The following is an 18,422-nucleotide window of genomic DNA, read 5'->3' as shown; positions in this document are numbered from 1 at the left end:
ACACGTTTTCTAATGTTTACAACAGTCTGTTCTTACACTTTTCACTTGGATGTCTCCCAGAAGAACTTTTAATTAAGAGAAAATGTGAGAAACACAACGAAGAGCAACCGAAGATGGATCCATCTGTAGTGTGCACAGAATTAGAAGAGATTTTGTGTGAGAATGCCTGAAAATTGCAACAAAGATAAGGTTATAGAAGGTTGATAAACATATTTGAAGAATATGTTTTGTGGACAGACACACAGCCTCCTCTGCCCCATGTAGAACTGGAAAGAGGACAAACTATTCACATAGAAAAGAGAAGAGACAAGGAAACTATGTACAAAGATGGAGAAGAAAAGTCAATATTCAAATCTAAAACACCTGGAATAAAGCACTGACTGTCAGAGGACAGTAAAGGCCTAAGATATATCGATACAGCTGTTACAAACTGCTGATGAGGTCCCTGAAATGGTTGTAGAAAATAAAAAAAATAACATCTTGTGTGATCTAATCCATTCAACAAATATCATTTTGTGGATTTTTAAGAGCTTGATTCAACATTGCTGTCCAAAACTGATCAACACTACAGATACAGAGGGAAAATTTGTTTGAAACAAGCTTGAAAAATGAACATTTCATTCATTAGGCACTTTTTTTTTATTGCTGCAAACACCTGTTTCTCAAGATAATCAGTTGATTAGCTTTGTCCTCAGAGTGGCTGGTGTTTACCTGTCACAGATACCTTGTGTTCCTCTTTCAATGTCCAGTTAAGCAAGGTTAATGAGTCACCTCGTGCCAGTTGAGCATTTCGGTAATCTGTGACTACTATTACGAACAAATAAGTAATGAGAGTGAGTCTGACCCGAATCAAACTTATCTGTTCTCCATGTCTGCTTAATCTGTGTGCGTCATCTGCCTATACATTAGCAATAGCCGCTGGTCTCATGACTATACCTGTCAGAGTTATGTGCAGTCCGACCCTTCTCTCCTCTACCTGTCCTGATCTGTAATTAGATATTATTGCAGGCTGATCAACATGCAGTAACACAAGCCTTCACTTCTACATTACTGCTCAGCTGCCACTCCCGCTGTCATTCATTCTGTCTTTTTGCTGTTTCGGGGATGATCAAGGTGAAAGAAACAAGAAGTGTCATTTTTTTGGTCATTTTTTTCAGATTTTTTTTTCTTTCACCCGTCATTTCTTTTCCCATCTTTCTCATTCATTTTTTCTCTCTCAGGTGACTGATCTGATCCCAAAATACTGCCCTACTATTTTTGAACCCTTGTCCGTGTTACTCAGCTTTTCTGTAATGGATCTCCTTTTCTGCCTCAACTCAAGAATTTGCCTCTCCTCTCCCATCAATAATCAATACGGAGAGGGGCTGAAGAAAGACAGGGAGGCAACTCAACGACGGGGTTTAAGAAATTAATTTAAACCTAGCAACTGGAGAGAAGTCAAACTATACATTATCCCCAAGTCTGGAGAATATACACTGTCGGGGTTTCAGTTTGAGGGAGAAATTTTTCATGGGGGTTAACAGTGATGGAGGGAGACTTCAGGGGAGGCAGTTAAGGGCAAACAAGGAGGAAAAATTGAGATGCTTTATCAGCCAGACACCTGCCAGTGTCCCCGATTTCTACCGGAAGGAGGGAGAGAGGAGGGAAAACAAATTGATGGGGGCATTTTATTTATAGAAAGCTGATGCTTTTAGTGGAATTAGTAGGTCTGGAGAAACACAACGACGCTACAGTATACGGTTGTTTTTAGAGAGCTGAAAAGTGGCGTAACATGTTCACACGCTTATGTGAACCGTCATGTCTAAAAATAGAGGTCGGTGGTGACATGTTCACCTGTGTGTGCCTGCTGTGTGGGCTCAGCCATGCTTGTTGGATGAGATTATGCGCGCAGGACAACACCGAGGTGATGCTCCGTAGACAAACTACAGTCTTTCATCATCGCACGGCTGCTGAGTTTGTTCCGTCCCTCCGTCTCTGTGCGTCTCTCGTTGTCACTGAATGAAGAGCTGACCTGGGCATCGCAGGGAAAAAAAATCTAATTTGTGTTACAACAAAGGCTCCAAATTTGACAGGGGATTGAGGGCGGATTGATTGAGAGAGAAGGGGAGAAGGAAAGCAAGGAGAGCAGTGAGGATTACTGTCAGAGGGAAATGATGGTGACAAGAAAGAGACAAGGAGAGCAATTCTGAGAAAAAATAAGGATGAGATGGAACAAGATGAGTGTAAACAGCAAGGAAACATAAAAGAATGACATAAGATTTTGTCTGACAGCAGATTTCATGAAGGCTTTGTAGAAACCGATGGCAGGAGGAGTTGTTGAGACAAAGCGCCCAGGCAACAGGAGGAGTGTCCACCTGTGATGGAGGGGAAAAGGTGGAAAAGGGGGAGGAAGAGAAGGAGAGAGAGAGGTCGACGTGTTACAGGTAGATAACGCGAGAGAGGTGAAGTTCAGGAGGTATAGAGTGTCACCTAAAGGATCAGGAGATAACAAGCGAGGGCAGAGGTGCAGGAACTCAATCCTGAAGCCAAGACTACAGCTGATGATAAAACCTCCTCACCTGCTCACACCAGGAGGGAGATATGGATGGGAGCATCTGAGAAAACACCTTCAGGAAATAATAAAGGAGGAACATTTGAGATTTCATTTTTCCTGGAATCAATTTATTAATTTAAAAAAAACTAAACAAACGTGGAACAAGGAAAAAAAAGTGGAACCACTGCATGAATGGAGCTGAATTTTTAACACATTTCTGTGAGAGACACTGACAAATCTGATGACCTCTTCATGTGACTTTTTGTTCGGTTTTCTTTTTTTTTTAGCACATTGAATTAAAAGCAGCACTGCAGAAAGAAAAAGAGGAGAGACGGGAAGAGAGAGGGTGAGGGTGAGGGAGGGGGAGTGAGAAAGAGAGAGTGTGTGTGAGCCAGTGACACCGAGATGTTCATGCTCATTCGAGAGCCGTCCGCCGGAGGAGGCGGTGCTGGAGCGATGAGCGGGACAACTGAGAGGAGTGCAAAACAGGTGAGTACGTGTGGAAAGGATGCAACCATGCTTTTATGTAAATATAGGAGTATTTCTGTGTGTCATTTGCTCTGTAATGCTGCCTGTTCTTATAAAAACCTGCTCCTTATGCTTTTTCTGCATGCCTAGATCACATTTTATGCTGATTTATGTTGCACACAGTTCAGTTTTGCGTGATTTTCTAACAGTGTTCCATTTAAACTCAGATCTTAGACTAGCAATGAGGTCTATTGGATGTAAAAGATGATTCCTTGCTCTTCATGTCTGGTAAACTGTTGAGTTTTGAGAAACTTTGTATGTCTTAGAATGAAAGCAATCCCTTTAAAGGGTGTTAAAATGCCCAAAAAAAAAGGGATATGTCATAGCAAAGTTTTTATATATCATAGTGTGCCAGATGAAATGTCAGAAGTTGCTTTAAAATAAGCAGAACCCAACTTTAATCAGTCAGACATCTAACATTCAGTTCTTCTTTCAGGTCATCTGAACCACTGTCCACTGTAATTTGCACCACTAAATTAATAGTATATGTGCATCAGCTTCAGTGCACGGCTTCACTTTCCTTCATCCCGCTGTCGCCCTCAGGTCCAAGCTGCCATCAAGAAGAAGGTGGAGAAGCAGAAGAAGCGAACCAACGGGCAGGGAGACGGGCAGCCCGCTGCTCCTCAGCCTCCTCGGCCTCAGAAAGCCAGACAAGTAGCCCAGATGATCGCAGCGGAGGCAGCTGAGGACAGCGAGGTGCTGGATGAGCAGCTGGAGGAGATGATGGAGGGACCACAGAGGAGGGAGAAGGAGAAAGAGAAGGAGAAGGAGGAGGAGAACGTTGACCTGCTGCCTATAGTGGACTCTGTGTTTGGACAGGTAGGAGTGTGTTGATGCACAAAAACACATGTGTGTAAATGTCAGTCCATGTGTGTGTGTGTGTGTGTGCATATGCACAGTAAAGTGTGTTTCATTTGCTTCTGCATCAAGTTCTCTGGCTGATTGAGTGTCCCTCCAGTGGCTTGATTGAAACCCTAAGCTGTCAATTCAAATTTAAAGCCCAGCTGAGCTCCAGATTTTGTAACCAGCAGTCCTCCTCACACCCCTGACCTTTGACCTCTCAAAGACTTGAAGTTAAATTCAGCACAATGCAACTCAAATGTTAACCTAATGGTTTTGTTTTTTTTCTTACCCGTTTAACCCCAAATCCTCCTGTACACGGTCGGCCCTGTAAAGCTCGAGCACTATGGCTGAGACCGATGATAGCGTGGGGTTTGAGAGGATTTAAGCTCTTTTACTTTGGGAAACATTACGAAAGTGTAATCCGTAAAAGATACGGCAGTGGTCAGCCTGAGATCTGATGAACACCCTACCGCTGCAGCCATTGTATCAGCTCAGGATCGCATCACATCTCGTCACTCACATGGCAGGAGGCGACACACGACACGGCACGCTAGGCTGCACCGTCACAGCATCTGTCACCCCGGAGGTCAGACGTGTGTGAGAAAGTGGCGAGTTTGCGTATGAAAATAAATCAAAAGCAATTACACACAAGTTAAAGCTTCACTCGCTTCCTGCTGCTGACCTCAGCGTGGCTCGTGAGTCACTATGGATTTTATTTTGTTTTTTCTCCTGACATAAAGAAGGAGTCACATCCACCTGATCGCGTCAGCAAGCTCTGAAGAGGCCGATGATGAATGTGGCTGAGGTTGGAAACAGGAAATCGATGTAGAAGGAAAGAAAAAGTGATGTCAGCTTGTGATGCAGTGATCCAAAAGAAGAGAAGAGAAGAGAAGAGAAGAGAAGAGAAGAGAAGAGAAGAGAAGAGAAGAGAAGAGAAGAGAAGAGAAGAGAAGAGAAGAGAAGAGAAGAGAAGAGAAGAGAAGAGAAGAGAAGAGAAGAGAGTTTTTCATTTTGGGGTCCCTCGGTGGTTCTTGAACCTCACTTTGACATCCAGTGCATTATAACATGAAGCCTGACATCAACAGTGAAGTCATAGACAGTAGGTACAGTGTTCCCAGAGACCCTCAGCCCCCACAGAATGAAATGAACTGAAACAGATGCTTCCACAGACTCATGTCCTTACAGGGATCTTTCATGAATCAAACCCACTCACAGACGTTACATCAGAAACCTCCACCAACCGGCCAAGTTACAGTTTAGACCCACGTCTGTCCAGAATCATGTAATATACTGGTGTGTATTGAAGATTTGCTATGTTCAAGTTTACTGGGAGAAGCAAAACACAAAGGAAGTTCCTGAATATGTGTTCACATACAACACAAAACTGTAGTTGAGGCCTTAAATGATGCTTCAAATCTGGATGTTGTGGCAAAAAAAGCTACAAATACATCAATGCTTCACACATTTTTTCACAGAAACTTGCCACAGTTTTGAGGTACACACCCAAGATTAGTGTCACCAATTTAATATCTGAACAAATGTGAAAAATGGGACAGTCGCTGCTTCTGTTCCTGAGTTAAACAACCGCGAGAAAAGGGTTTTTGTAGAACATGAGGATGTTCTGCAAGAAGACTAGAAAGAAATATAAAAGAACAACTTAAATCTGACTGGTTCAAACAGACAGTCCCTGAGATTATTATACTTTTGAATGATAAAGTTTTGATATCCTACATTACATTCTGGGCTGCACAGTGTTTCGGTGGTTAGCACTGTCGCCTTACAGCTAGAAGATCCCTGGTGTCCTGGCCTGGGCCTGGGATCTTTCCACATGAAGTTTACATGTTCTCCTTGTGCGTACGTGGGTTTTCTCCAGGTTCTCCAGCTTCCTCCCACAGTCCAAAAACATGCTGAGGTCGTTTGGTAATTCTAAATTGTCCATAGATGTGATTGTTTGTGTCTATGTGTAGCCCTGTAATAGACTTGTGGTTATTTAAATATGTTTTAAGATGTATTGTTTTAGCTTTGACCCGAACCCAACCCTTTATATATATATATGTGTATATATATATATATATATATATATATATATATAAAACACACATATTATTGTAGTTATGACTGACGTTTAGTTATGGTTTACTGATTTCCAGAGAAATGTCTCTCGGGTAAAGGCTCAGTTTGAACCCCATTATGTATTAATTCATTATTTATTCATTATTGCAAACTTTATCCTCCATATAAGTGTTACTGTGTCCTCGCTGTCCTGCTGTGTTCTCACTAAAGACTCTTTAGGTTACACTGGCCGTCATCAATTTTTATATTAAGCAGTATTATATAACACGGACCAAAAGCACTCAGGTTCTATGATATTAAAATCCTGCAAACTGTAATATAAGATCAACTGTGCCACAGTAAATACATATGCATTACGTATAATACTTTAATCAGATATGCTCTTACTTTCTAATGGTTTGAATGCAGGACTTTTATTTTGGAACTGAGCATTTTTCTTCCCTTCTCGCCTCCTTGCTTCCTTCTTTCCTTCACACTCCGTCTCTTCTAGTATTTCCCAGCTTGGCGTGTCTTATTACTGGAAACCAGCTGGTGTACATCTGACACCAGATCAGAATCTGATACACCTACTGGTTTACCTGCTCACACACACACAGGAGTCACATTACCTGAGTACAACACACCTCTCACACACGTACACAACGCCAGGTTTGTGTTCAAAGCGTGTCTGTGCAATAAAATTAACCTCCAGCTGCTGAAGTGACTTCATTCAGTGCTGATACTGAACACTACGCAGAAAAGTAATCAAAACAGAAACCCTGTAACATAAATAAACCTGCATGCGCTCACAAACGCACTCGCTCCTACTGAGAGCTTCTCATTTGCGTGATTAATTCAAACCATCAGTAAGAGAGAATGAAGCTGGTAATTAATCAGGTTTTAATGGTATTGTGTGTCTTGGGTTGCGGTCGCTGGTGTCGGTTTTGTCATTAAACAACAAGATGAATCATGAAGGAGGAACTGTGCAGCAGCTCATCAACAGAAATGACTGATCTGGTTGTGTAGAGCTGATAGACCTTCACTGATCTGCCTAATTGGATTCATGCTGATAAAAATGTTTTGTAGTGTTAATAGGTGTTGTGTTCTGTGGCGGATCTAATGAGCTGGGTTGTTTGATGAAGCCGTTTTGTTTGTAGCTGGTTCAGAGGTTGTTTGATTTTCAAGGTTCATGCTTCAGTTTCAAAGATGTGACGAAAAGTTGCGCAACTGACATTATGCACAAAGTATATCATGTAGTAGTAGGAGTTATGGATGATAATATAGCATAAAGCTTTCTGGAACAAAAAGTCAGATGAAAAAACTAATATGACATCAAAAACATGAGTGCAGGTGTTCATTTGTACTTTTTCTGGCCTGAATTCCAGCAGGTTATTACATGTCAAATCATCAGGGACTGTTTGCTCAATCATCTCTGATTTGCTGGAATTTTTTTTAACTATTCATATTTCTAAATATGTTTGTGATATTTTAGATTAATACATCTAACATTTTCCAAGCCTGCTTTATTGCACATCGTAATCTGAGGCAATGTTTGGATGACAAAATCTGAGAAACTATTAAAGATAAAAACCTAAAAAATCCACTGATATTTCTCATCATGTCATTGATTCAGAATCAATCATTTTTGACAAATTGATTAAATAATTTCTGACTGTGGGTGAACTGAAACAAGAAAACAACTGAAGCCGTCATAAAAGGTTCCATCATGGAGCACACATGAATGAAAACACTGATAATGCACAGATATTTTCTGAACCGTATGCCACAAGAATACAAAACAAGACTTGTGGAATCCTTTTTATTATAATAAGATACTTGGTCACATTGTTTTAAAAATTATTTTTGTTGAACTTTCATAACTGATTTGCATTACTGTGACACGCAGCAGTGTGTAGTTCAGAAAATGTCCCTAGTTGACCTCTGCATCATCAACGTTTTTATCAATGTGTGCTCAAAGATGGAACTTTAAATGACTGCTTTATTTTTTCCACATTTTAACTCATAACAGAGAGACTATTTGATTTACTTGTACAATCTTTCATTCTGAGTAACATCAGTAAAAAATTTCAGGCTTTTATCTTTAATAGTTTGCACTTTGTGTCCATTTCTTTGATATCTTTGTTCAAACATCGCTTCAAATTTCAATGTGCAACAAAATGGGTGAGGAATGCAAGTTGATGGGAATTTTTTAAGAAGAATTTTACCAAAATATTGTAGCAGTCTGGGCCTTAATGTCATTCTGAACTTGTACTCGAGGGTCAGCTCACTTTTAAGACACTATAATCTCATTAATCCCATTGACAGCACTCAGATCTGTCTGCATGCTGCATGGATCTCTCAGAATGACCCACACAGATAGCTTCCTCTTAAGAAAGTTTCTTTTCATTCAGTCGCTGCTCTTAAGCTGTAATCTGTTGGAACGTTTGTCTAAAATTAGAAGTTGTGTCATTACTGTCTCACACATTTCCTGCAGCAGCTGTCAGATGAAGTCACTGGAACTGTCCTGACCCGTCCTCCAGTGGACACTGCTGACTATTACAGACATCAACTGTGTTTACATGTATGAGAATTTAGACTGTTTTAAAAGGCCCTACACACTTTATCACTGCCCTTCAGAGATGCCTCTATCATTTTACTTTCACTTTAGTGGCATCTTACAGTGTGAGACAACTTGAATAAATTTCCTATTCTGTCATAACTTTGCCTTTCAACAACCTTTACGTTTTTAAAGCAAGTTTCCGCTTGTAGTTCACTGTCTGACTCTCAACTTTACACTCGCTGCTCTCACAGAAACACTTTGTGTCCACATACACAGCTGTTTCCTCACAGGTTTGTTAGTTCAAGTGAAAATGCGTTGATATCTAAATATTGTAACTGCAAAAAAAGAATGAAATATAACAAGGCACAAAGTAAACATCTGTGCAACCTGAGAGAGATGCAGATGCAACTCTCGAAATGAACCGAACTGAATCAAATGAAATCTCAATAAAATTACTTTTAAATAAATTTGATTGAATTATATTTAATTGAAATTGATCAAACTGAATTGAATGGAAGTACTGTATATCAAATTAACTGAATTAAATCGAACTGATTTGAACTGAAGTAATCTGAATAGATTTTTATTAAACTGCGCTGAACTGAGCTGAATTTAACGTGTTTATTTTCAGCTGAAAGGAATAAGCGATAGTAAATATAATAGTGAGTCGGATTTGTAGATGGAGCAGCAGCGAAAATCAGATCAGTGATGAGTAAAATTTACCACCTGGTCTGCACACACACACACACACACACACACACACACACACACACACACACACACACACACACACACACACACACACACACACACACACATGTTTGTACTTCTATCTTAGTGAGGACATCCATAGGCGTAATGCATTTCCTAGAGCCTTATCCTAACCTTAACCATCACAACTGATTGCCTAAACTTAATCCTTACCCTAACCCTAACCAAACCTGAATTCATACCTGTTCTCTAAAAACAAGTCTTCACCCTCAAACATGGCTGTTTCAAAGTGAGGACCGGCAAAAATGTCCTCACTTTGATAGTTAAATGCAGAAAATGGTACTCACCATGTAGCAAGTACAGGAACACACACACACACACACACACACACACACACACACACACACACACACACACACACACACACACACACACACACACACACACATTGACTTTCCTAGAAATTTAACCCAAACAAAACTACAATTTACCAGATTTTACATATTACTTTACTTTTTTTCTGGGTCTCCTGAGGCGACCGTGTGAACAGATTTATACCACTTCATGAATAATACAAACGCACATGACGTCAACACAAGCTGTGCTCTCTGTATGGACACGCTGCAGTAAGAAGTATTCTAAATCTGCTCTTAGAAAGATTTGTTAGCAGATGCTTTGTAAAAGCTCAGCTGACCACTTACAGCACTGAACTCACACTGACTTTAACATTCACATTATTTTAGACAGATTGGTCAAGTTAGTCCTGGAATGTGAGAGATAAAGTTCAGCAAGAGCTCAGAGCATCTCACACTCTGAGCGATTACATCCTGCTAAATCTGGTCTGAGGTGATATTATTGTTTGGCTTGAGTTCTAATTTTCTGAGGCATTACAGCTCTTTTGTGGCACTTTTAATCAGTTTGAAAGTTCATTACACACTGAGCTGTGAAGCTTTGTAATTCTTCTAGGAAACACTTGAACTCACAGCTCAGTGAAGCCCTAGTATCTCTGAAACCTTTCTGGGAAAAGCATGGAAGACTTGTTTTCGCTTTGAACAGCTGTGGGTTTTTAGAATGAAACTTTTCATTCAGTGTAAGCCCTGAACTCATAATATCAGGAAAAATACACAACTGTGACGGGCCACAAATAAATCCTCTGTTCTACAGCCATCTCTAAGAATATTATGCATGCACTGAATCTTCATTTTTCACACATCTTAATGTGACCTAAATGCACCTCTTTAGTTTCATATAATCTATTACCTTTAGGGTCTACAATCATTTTATTGTATTTATTAATATGTGGGGTTTTTGTGCTTGTTTTGCTTTCCTTTGTTTAGTTTGCCGTTTTGCAAAATTGATCCTCTTACTGTACATATGCAGAAACAGACAAGAAAAAATAAAGAAAAGGCAAAAATCTAGTCTTTGAAGTTGCTTCAGAGAATCAGGCCATCAAGGTTGGTAAAATATGGTGTGCTACTGTACTTTAGTCAAGGCTTGGATGAATAAATTAAAACAAAAGACAACATTATTGTCATGATGCTACAGACATTATATTGTCCATAGGTTAGAATTTAATTAATGCCTGATGGCACAGTCAAATCATAAGCTCAAAACTTAGAAATTGAAAATGTAGTTATTGAACCAATCATTTTTAAAATTAATTTGGAAACAACCTTAACACGAACAGTTAAGAAGTTAACTGAGGCGGTTATCTATTTTTGAAGTGAAATAAGCGAATAAAAGATTTTTAAAAAGTTTCAATAATGTTTCATTTGATTCACTTTGATAGTGTCATTTAAGAAAAAGGTGCAAAGCTCTTAAATATCTCCCTGAAAATAAGTTAATTTTACAGAAAAGCTTAACCTGCTATATTTAAAACCCTTATTTCATTTAGTAAACCTTAAAGCCCGATGGAGGCAGACTCCTCTCAGCTGAACTGCTCTCAAAGTGTTTATGCAGAGAGATGTTGCACATATTAAATCAAAGTGTGGGGCTTGACTTTTCCAACAGCGCTCTTTGGTTGTCCGTGCAACAAAATACTGACGACAGAAATGATTTTGAATCAGCTTTGCATCATCTCCACACCAAGTACTCCTGTTTGGATTACTCACAAGCTCATCATTGCATTTTGTTCATACTTAGATGTGTGTTAGACAGATTTGCATGGCTGGGTTGAGTTTCTCCCACACAATAATGAAAATATATCTCTATTGCCAGCATTTTATGATGTAATAAATAAAAAAACATATGATTTCATAATATTAAATTATTTTTTATTGGATATAAAGGCTGCAATTAAATCTTCAGACACGAGCATGTCAAATTATGTAAGATCTGAATAGCCAAGACTGTTCTGACGATAACAGGATGACAAGTCCTCATAATAAATGAGACAAGAACTTTATTGCAAAGGCAGAGAAATTACATTAAAAATAGCCTTGGGCTCATCATAAGACTTTATGTCCACCCAGATATTATATTTTCAGTTTAACTGAATCTTTTCTACTTCTGTTAAGTTCAGTCTCAGTATATTGCACAGTTAAGAAGGTTTTTGTTTCTTCTGAACATCTCTCTCATGTAACCTCTTTAATCTAAAATGCTAGGGATTAATCCTTCTCTGTTTATGTCCTCTTAATTCTCCATCTAAAAGTCCTTATACTGTAGATGAAGTCCTTTAAATACTGGTGCAACATGTGAATGAGAGGGAGGAGGGAGGAGGAGGAGGAAGGGAGGGAGGGAAAGAAAGAGAGATAGAGTGGGATTAAAAGCCTGTGTGAAGAGAAAGTGATGCTGTGTCTGCAAAGAGACACATGAGCCAGCTGCTTTCTGTTCAGTCCAGTTTGGAGCTGCTTTCCTTGGTGACATGTCTTGACAGGGTTGCCTTTTGTCTTCATCTTGCTTGAATCCGATGTGACGTCTACTAACCAACATGGGTCACTTAGAGGTTTTCTTTAACTCGGGAGCTTGAACTGGAGCTGGAAGTCCACAGAGAGGAGAGCAGACAAACAAGTGAAAGAGGAAGAAAACATTTGGACAGCAGGTGGACAGTGGCAGGGTGAGACTGCAGAGGTTAGATAATGGGCAACTGCACCAATCCATCCATGAAAGACCAAAAGGTAAGAGCATTTTGTTCTTTGCTGGACTCCGACTTACTGGAGCTTGATGCTCTCGCTTGCATTAAAAAAAAAGGGAATTTGAATAAGTTGCTTCAATTTGTAGCACACAAATGAATTATGTTCATCTGAATAAAGTTACAAAGTACTGATTTTAGTCAAATATACTTAAATCATTTGATTCCTGATTCCTAATGTTACATATCTGCTTTACCTAAATGTAAAATATGAAGCACAATAATGTCATTTAACTTCCTTTTTTCTGTAATCCTGCTCAAAGAAGCTGCAGCAGGAGAGTGTGGACGTTAAATGCAGAACACTAATGGAGCAGTAAACCACATTTTTGCACTTTTGCTGAAATTAAAATCCCAGCTTAAAGGGGCAAAATGTAATTGCCTGTTTTTTTTGCAACGTGATGTCACTATTTGACATTTGATTTTATTGCTTAAACGATAGCATTTCCTCTAAATGCATAAAGCATCGAAAAATGGGTTAAAACTGCAGCATTAGATATTTCAAATCACATAATATAAAATATTTTCTGAATAGCAGAGATCAGAGGAGTCTGGTGGCATGAGCTCCCCTGAAAACATAAAATACTGACAAATTTGTGATTTTTGCGATGTGTTTGTAGTTTTCTGCAAATTCAGTATCATGCAGTAAATTAGGCTTCTGTTGATCTATGATCATGAGGGCGATTCATGCATGCAGACTGATATTACATCACCATCCATGTGTGGCGATGCAGTATTATAAACGTTCTAGATGTTAGTTAAAGTAAAACAAAACAGAAGAACAAAACTTACCCTCCCTGATGCTGACAACTACTGTACTTTTCATTATTTTTTTTATCATTCTTAGTGTTAATCTTCGTATTTTTTCTTTTTATGTAAGAATCATGATAAAATTTTTAAAAAACTGAATCAAGTGCTTTTAAAATAGTCATTTTTAACCACTAAAAATTAAAAAATTAGCTCCCCAAACGTCACAGTGTAGTTTGTAAACTGCTTTATGATCATTTTTTTTATCAGGAACTCTGCACCAGTTTTATAAACAACATATCAGTCATTAGACCAGAGATTTAGCAACATGTCCTCAGCCAATGACACTTAAATAGAAAGCTGACCTCAAGACCCAGTAAGAATAGTATCTCACACTAATGAGCTTCCCTAAAATAATAAGATGATGTCTATGTAATTCAGGCATACAGTCATATTATTTCTAATGTTTGCATGACTACAAAACAGTGGTTCTTCCTTGAAAGATGTCAGTGGTCTTTAAATGCGGAGAGATCTGCCACATAGACAATCTGTGAGTGAGAATGGTGCTTTAACAGCCCGGTCTCCCTCTAAAGGGGCTGGTTTGTTGGGGGAAGGTGGAAGTGAGGGATACAAGCCAGCAGGGTCTGCATCTGGAGGTAGAGGAGGAGCAGGAAATGGAGGAAAAACCATTCAAAGAATCCTTCGGTGCACTGGTGAAGAACTGCAACATGTTGTCCGACATCGTGGGCCCGGCCTGCATCTTCCTTAAACGGGGCTTTCAGACATTCGTATGTAACAGAGAGAAACGTGTGTGTGAAACATGTGTGTCCTCACGTGAGCCCCAGTGCCACTGTTCCACTCGTTTCGATTCATTTTCATCCTTCACATCGTGGCCGACCCTCCTGCTGTCCAACAATCAGCTCAGTCATCCACCTGCATCACTGGCCAGGGTCAGACAATTAAGCCTCTGGCACCGCACATGCTCACAGAGGTCGATCACTGGGTGCCATGGAAAATCATTGACTGGCTGTGTGGAGCTTGTAATGTCTGGAACAGGGTGATGCTTAGATCAAGGCTGAGTTTCCAATCAGCGAAAGTGGGCAATTTGTAGCTTTAACAGCTTCTAAAAATGCCAAAAAGAGAAAACAAGTGTTTACTTGAACCCTGAAACAAGAGTCCAACTCTCCAGCTGTGCACTGATGCATTGTGGCCTTTATTTTACATTATACAGGTTAACATACACCACTGTTCAAAAGGTTGGGGTCACTTAGAAATGTCCTTGTTTTTGAAAGAAACACATTTTTTATGAAGATAATTGTAAATTAATCAGAAATCCAGTCTAGACATTGTTAATGTGGTAAATGACTATTCTAGCTGGAAATGGCTGATTTTTAATGGAACATCTCCATAGGGGTACAGAGGAACATTTCCAGCAACCATCACTCCTGTGTTCTAATGCTACACTGTGTTAGCTAATGGTGTTGAAAGGCTAATTGATTATTAGAAAACCCTGGTGCAGTTATGTTAGCACATGAATGAAAGTGTAAGTTTTCATGGAGAACATGAAATTTCCTAAGTGACCCCAGATTTTTAGTGTATAAATGCTGACAGAAGCCAAATCAAAGGTCTCACCTGAAGGAATCATTCGCTAGTAGGAGTCCAACTTTCTTGTGTTTATTTGCACTTGATTTTAAGCTGACCTGACAAAAATAGTGGACTGGCTACACACAGCCAAGGAGAAAACCTCACATTAAAGGAGAAGTGCAACAGCTTTGGATTGTGGGATGTTTTTTCCCCCCCAGTGTTTCATATATCACTTCTGATGAAAAACCCAGCAAAATGAATTCAGGTTAATTTAGGAATTTGTCCAGTTCTGTACTCCCCTGTAATGAGGTTAAACTGTGTGTACTTCTGTGATAATGTGGCTTGAACTCTCAGCATTACATATCTCGCTTATTGTGTAAAAATGAGGTTGAGGATTTTATCAGAAAAACCAAAGTAAATAAACTGATCTCTGCGGATTTGCGCCGTATTGTTTCTCTCTAAAGCTCTTAGTAGAACATCCTCTGCACTGAGTCGCAGCTTCTATCGTGTGTGCTTTTGTGCTTGCATGCAAACCCGAGTGCTATATGCACCTAGTATATATGTATTTATGTATGTGTGTGAATAATGGACATGTGTCCCAGGATCTCTGTGAAACTAAACCTCCCAAATCTCCTAATCTCTAAATGTGTGCTGCCTAGAAGCCTCCCACATCTAATCTGGTTACCCATTGTAATTTCTTGGACATTAATTGTCATATACAACACACCATAATGTGATGTTGATTCAAATCATATACATTCAGACACTGCTTGCCATCTTAAAATGCCCTGGATTCGTCTGTGTGATACAGTCTACTGAGAAACTCTACATTTGCAAATTGTATTGACATATGTGGTTTGAAGTAAAAACTCAGAGAAAGCAGCCAACATCGCACATTCTCCATTTCAGTTCAACCGCATAAAGCTGGACTCACTCATCAAAACACTGGCCAGATGTCAAAGTTGTGATTACACATGATGGAAAAATATTTGTATACACAATATTTTCCACTCATTAATCATTTTTCTCTGTTTTTGTACTTAATCTTTGTGTTCATTACTTCCTTGTTCAGCTTGTCCTGAGAAAGTGATGTGTGTGTGTGTGTGTGTGTGTGTGTGTGTGTGTGTGTGTGTGTGTGTGTGTGTGTGTGTGCTTGGATCATGTTTCTGTGCTTGTGTTTGTATCTGTGTTGTACCTCTACAGTTTTGTGTGAAAGAGCTCGAGCAGAAGCTAACATGTGACGCTTGTCCCTCCAACAGGACAGAGAGCTGAGACCAGAGGAGATTGAAGGTGAGACGATAAATGTGCAGAAAACCCCAATGTGTTTTTTATATTAAGACATGTTAATACAATACTTGGAGTATGATTGTTATCGCGTGCTTTGTGTGTTTTTATCAGAGCTCCGTGAGGCATTTGTGGAGTTTGATAAGAATAAGAAGGGCTACATCAGCCACAAAGACCTGGGGGAGTGCATGAGGACCATGGGATACATGCCTACAGAGATGGAGCTCATCGAGCTGAGCCAACAGATCTGTGAGTGGAGCCAAAAACACCCGACAGAGCAACAAAACTGACTAGAGGAGAGCAAGAAAGCAACATGAAGTTAAATCAAGCAGCTTGTATTTACTGTTAATGCACTTTGTTTCTCTTTTTATGGTAATAATTTACATGTGAGGACACCAAAAACTGCAAACTGCAAACTAAGGACCAGAACTGACATCTACCCTTGTGGTAGTTTTTACATAACTTTGCATGTGTGTCTTTCAGGTGGAGGTAAAGTTGACTTTGAGGACTTTGTGGAGCTGATGGGACCCAAGATGCTGGCGGAGACGGCAGACATGATCGGAGTCAAAGAACTGAGAGACGCATTCAAAGAGGTCTGGTTCCACACGCTGTTATTTAAAGGCATAGAGCCATTTTTAAATGCAGACATTTTACTTCACAAAATGTAACAATATCAGTTGAAGAATTCCATTTCAGTAGCTCCACCTGTGCTCTACTCTGATCAATGTGGACACGACAATAAAATAAATGTGCACAAAATACTAACAAACACAGCAGCCCTTGGATTCAAATCTTCAAATGTTCACATGCATAGAGGAGCTGGACTATTTAAAGCTTCAGTAAATTGTCATTTGCATGGCTAGTTTATAAAACAATTAAAAAATAGTAGTGATAGACCTTTTTCACAGCAGATATGACAAGAAAATCAACAGTGTGAATACTTTACATTCCACAGGTTCAGTGTTCTGAGCCACTTAAATTAGTGCTATTAATCCGCTGTAAGAAGCCAAACAAATGGGGACAAAAAGCAACAAAGACAGAAAAGTAGCGCATGCTTAAAGAAACAACAGGTCTAACTAGATTAAACAAGAAGATAAACAACATGAAAAAATACAACTTGGAAAGATTTTAACATGGAAGAAAGGTCGCTCATCGCATGTACAGCAGAAACAAATAGTTCATGATATTTCATGGTAGCTTTCCTCCTTTTGTTGATAGTATAGGTTTCTTATTAGTTTGCTGGTTGATAAACCATCAAGGCGTGAAACATTTTCCATCCAGAAAGTGTTTGGGAAACACAAATAAATAAAGAAGGATTTAAAAATGTCTGTTAACTCCCATTTGGTAGAAGTATAAAGAATGACACTGTGAGCTGCCAAGCAGGAAGCAATGAAAGCAAACCTTTACCAAAATGTCTGTTTTGAGCTTGGTGTGATCCTTAGTTTCTGTCTTCTTCTCTCTGCGTCCAGTTTGACTCTAACGGTGACGGTCAGATCAGTCTGATGGAGCTGCGTGAGGCCATGAAGAAGCTGATGGGAGAACAAGTGACGAACAAAGAGATCAACGAGGTCCTCAGAGACATCGACCTCAACGGAGACGGTCAGGTGGACTTTGAGGGTGAGACAGAGTCATAATGGGATCTGCCAAGTGACCACCATCTTGTTCTTCGTCTCCCTTCTCACTGCTTTCTCTTGTCTTTGCAGAGTTTGTGCGAATGATGTCCCGCTGACCGGCCCGTATGTCAAACAGACTGCTGGATAAAACACTACACTGTAGTGAACTTTCTTCATTTGCTCTGAAGATCATGTGTGTAAATTCCTATTTTTGTATTAAATAAACAAAAGAAAAAAAACTCTACAACTAATACAAATGCACACATCTGAATTTGAAGTGAAATATAAAGCATCTGAACTGCTGTGAAACATATCAGAAGCTTCACAGTTCACATTCATGATTTTCTGTTTTTTTAGATGTATTTTTATATATGAGTGTTTGTTCTCTGAGTGTAAAATCTTGCTTGTATATTGTATAAAATTATTTTCGAACCAATAAAATATATAAGAATTGGACCAACTGGTTTTACTGTTCTGATCATTCACTCACATATGGACAAAAGTTCAGTTATCTGACACTAAAATGGTTTGCTGAGTCACGTCTCAACAAAATAAACTAACACAACAGTTTGCTTCAATATATTTTTTGTTTGTGACAACCTCTGATGAAGTCATGTTCAACCAACAAACTATTTTGAGTTTGAGGAACAAGCCTGCCAAGCTAATTTTATTTTTTATTTTTTAAGGACATGACTTTCTGACCCCTAGGAGGAGAAAGTTTTCAATCAAATTTAATTAATTTACTGTGATTTGAATTTTCTTTATAATCAATTAATGCACACATTTCACTTTAACTTACACACAATAGTAAGTTGGTGTAATTACGGTGGTCCGTGAATC

At 39.2% G+C, this 18,422-nt stretch overlaps 1 protein-coding gene across 4 annotated transcripts; it reads left to right on the top strand.

The window, feature by feature from the left end:
* The first annotated feature begins 2,337 nt into the window (after positions 1-2,337).
* On the top strand, positions 2,338-18,038 carry cabp2b (calcium binding protein 2b). 4 transcript variants are annotated; one of them, XM_051954879.1, is made up of 7 exons: positions 2,338-3,022; positions 3,605-3,880; positions 15,945-15,975; positions 16,084-16,218; positions 16,453-16,562; positions 17,439-17,586; positions 17,673-18,038. In XM_051954879.1, exons 1-7 carry the CDS (start codon positions 2,939-2,941, stop codon positions 17,696-17,698), a joined length of 810 nt encoding a protein of 269 aa, XP_051810839.1. In that variant the 5' UTR covers positions 2,338-2,938; the 3' UTR covers positions 17,699-18,038. The 4 variants fall into 4 exon arrangements, with proteins under 4 accessions (XP_051810839.1, XP_022045248.1, XP_022045249.1 ...); XM_022189556.2 differs by lacking the exons at positions 2,338-3,022; positions 3,605-3,880 and adding exons at positions 11,971-12,343; positions 13,695-13,889; XM_022189557.2 differs by lacking the exons at positions 2,338-3,022; positions 3,605-3,880 and adding an exon at positions 11,980-12,343.
* Positions 18,039-18,422: the final 384 nt, after the last annotated feature.

Source organism: Acanthochromis polyacanthus, chromosome 10 (assembly GCF_021347895.1).
Source record: "Acanthochromis polyacanthus isolate Apoly-LR-REF ecotype Palm Island chromosome 10, KAUST_Apoly_ChrSc, whole genome shotgun sequence".
NCBI classification, from domain to species: Eukaryota; Metazoa; Chordata; class Actinopteri; family Pomacentridae; genus Acanthochromis; species Acanthochromis polyacanthus.
This window is presented reverse-complemented; position numbering and strand designations above follow the sequence as displayed.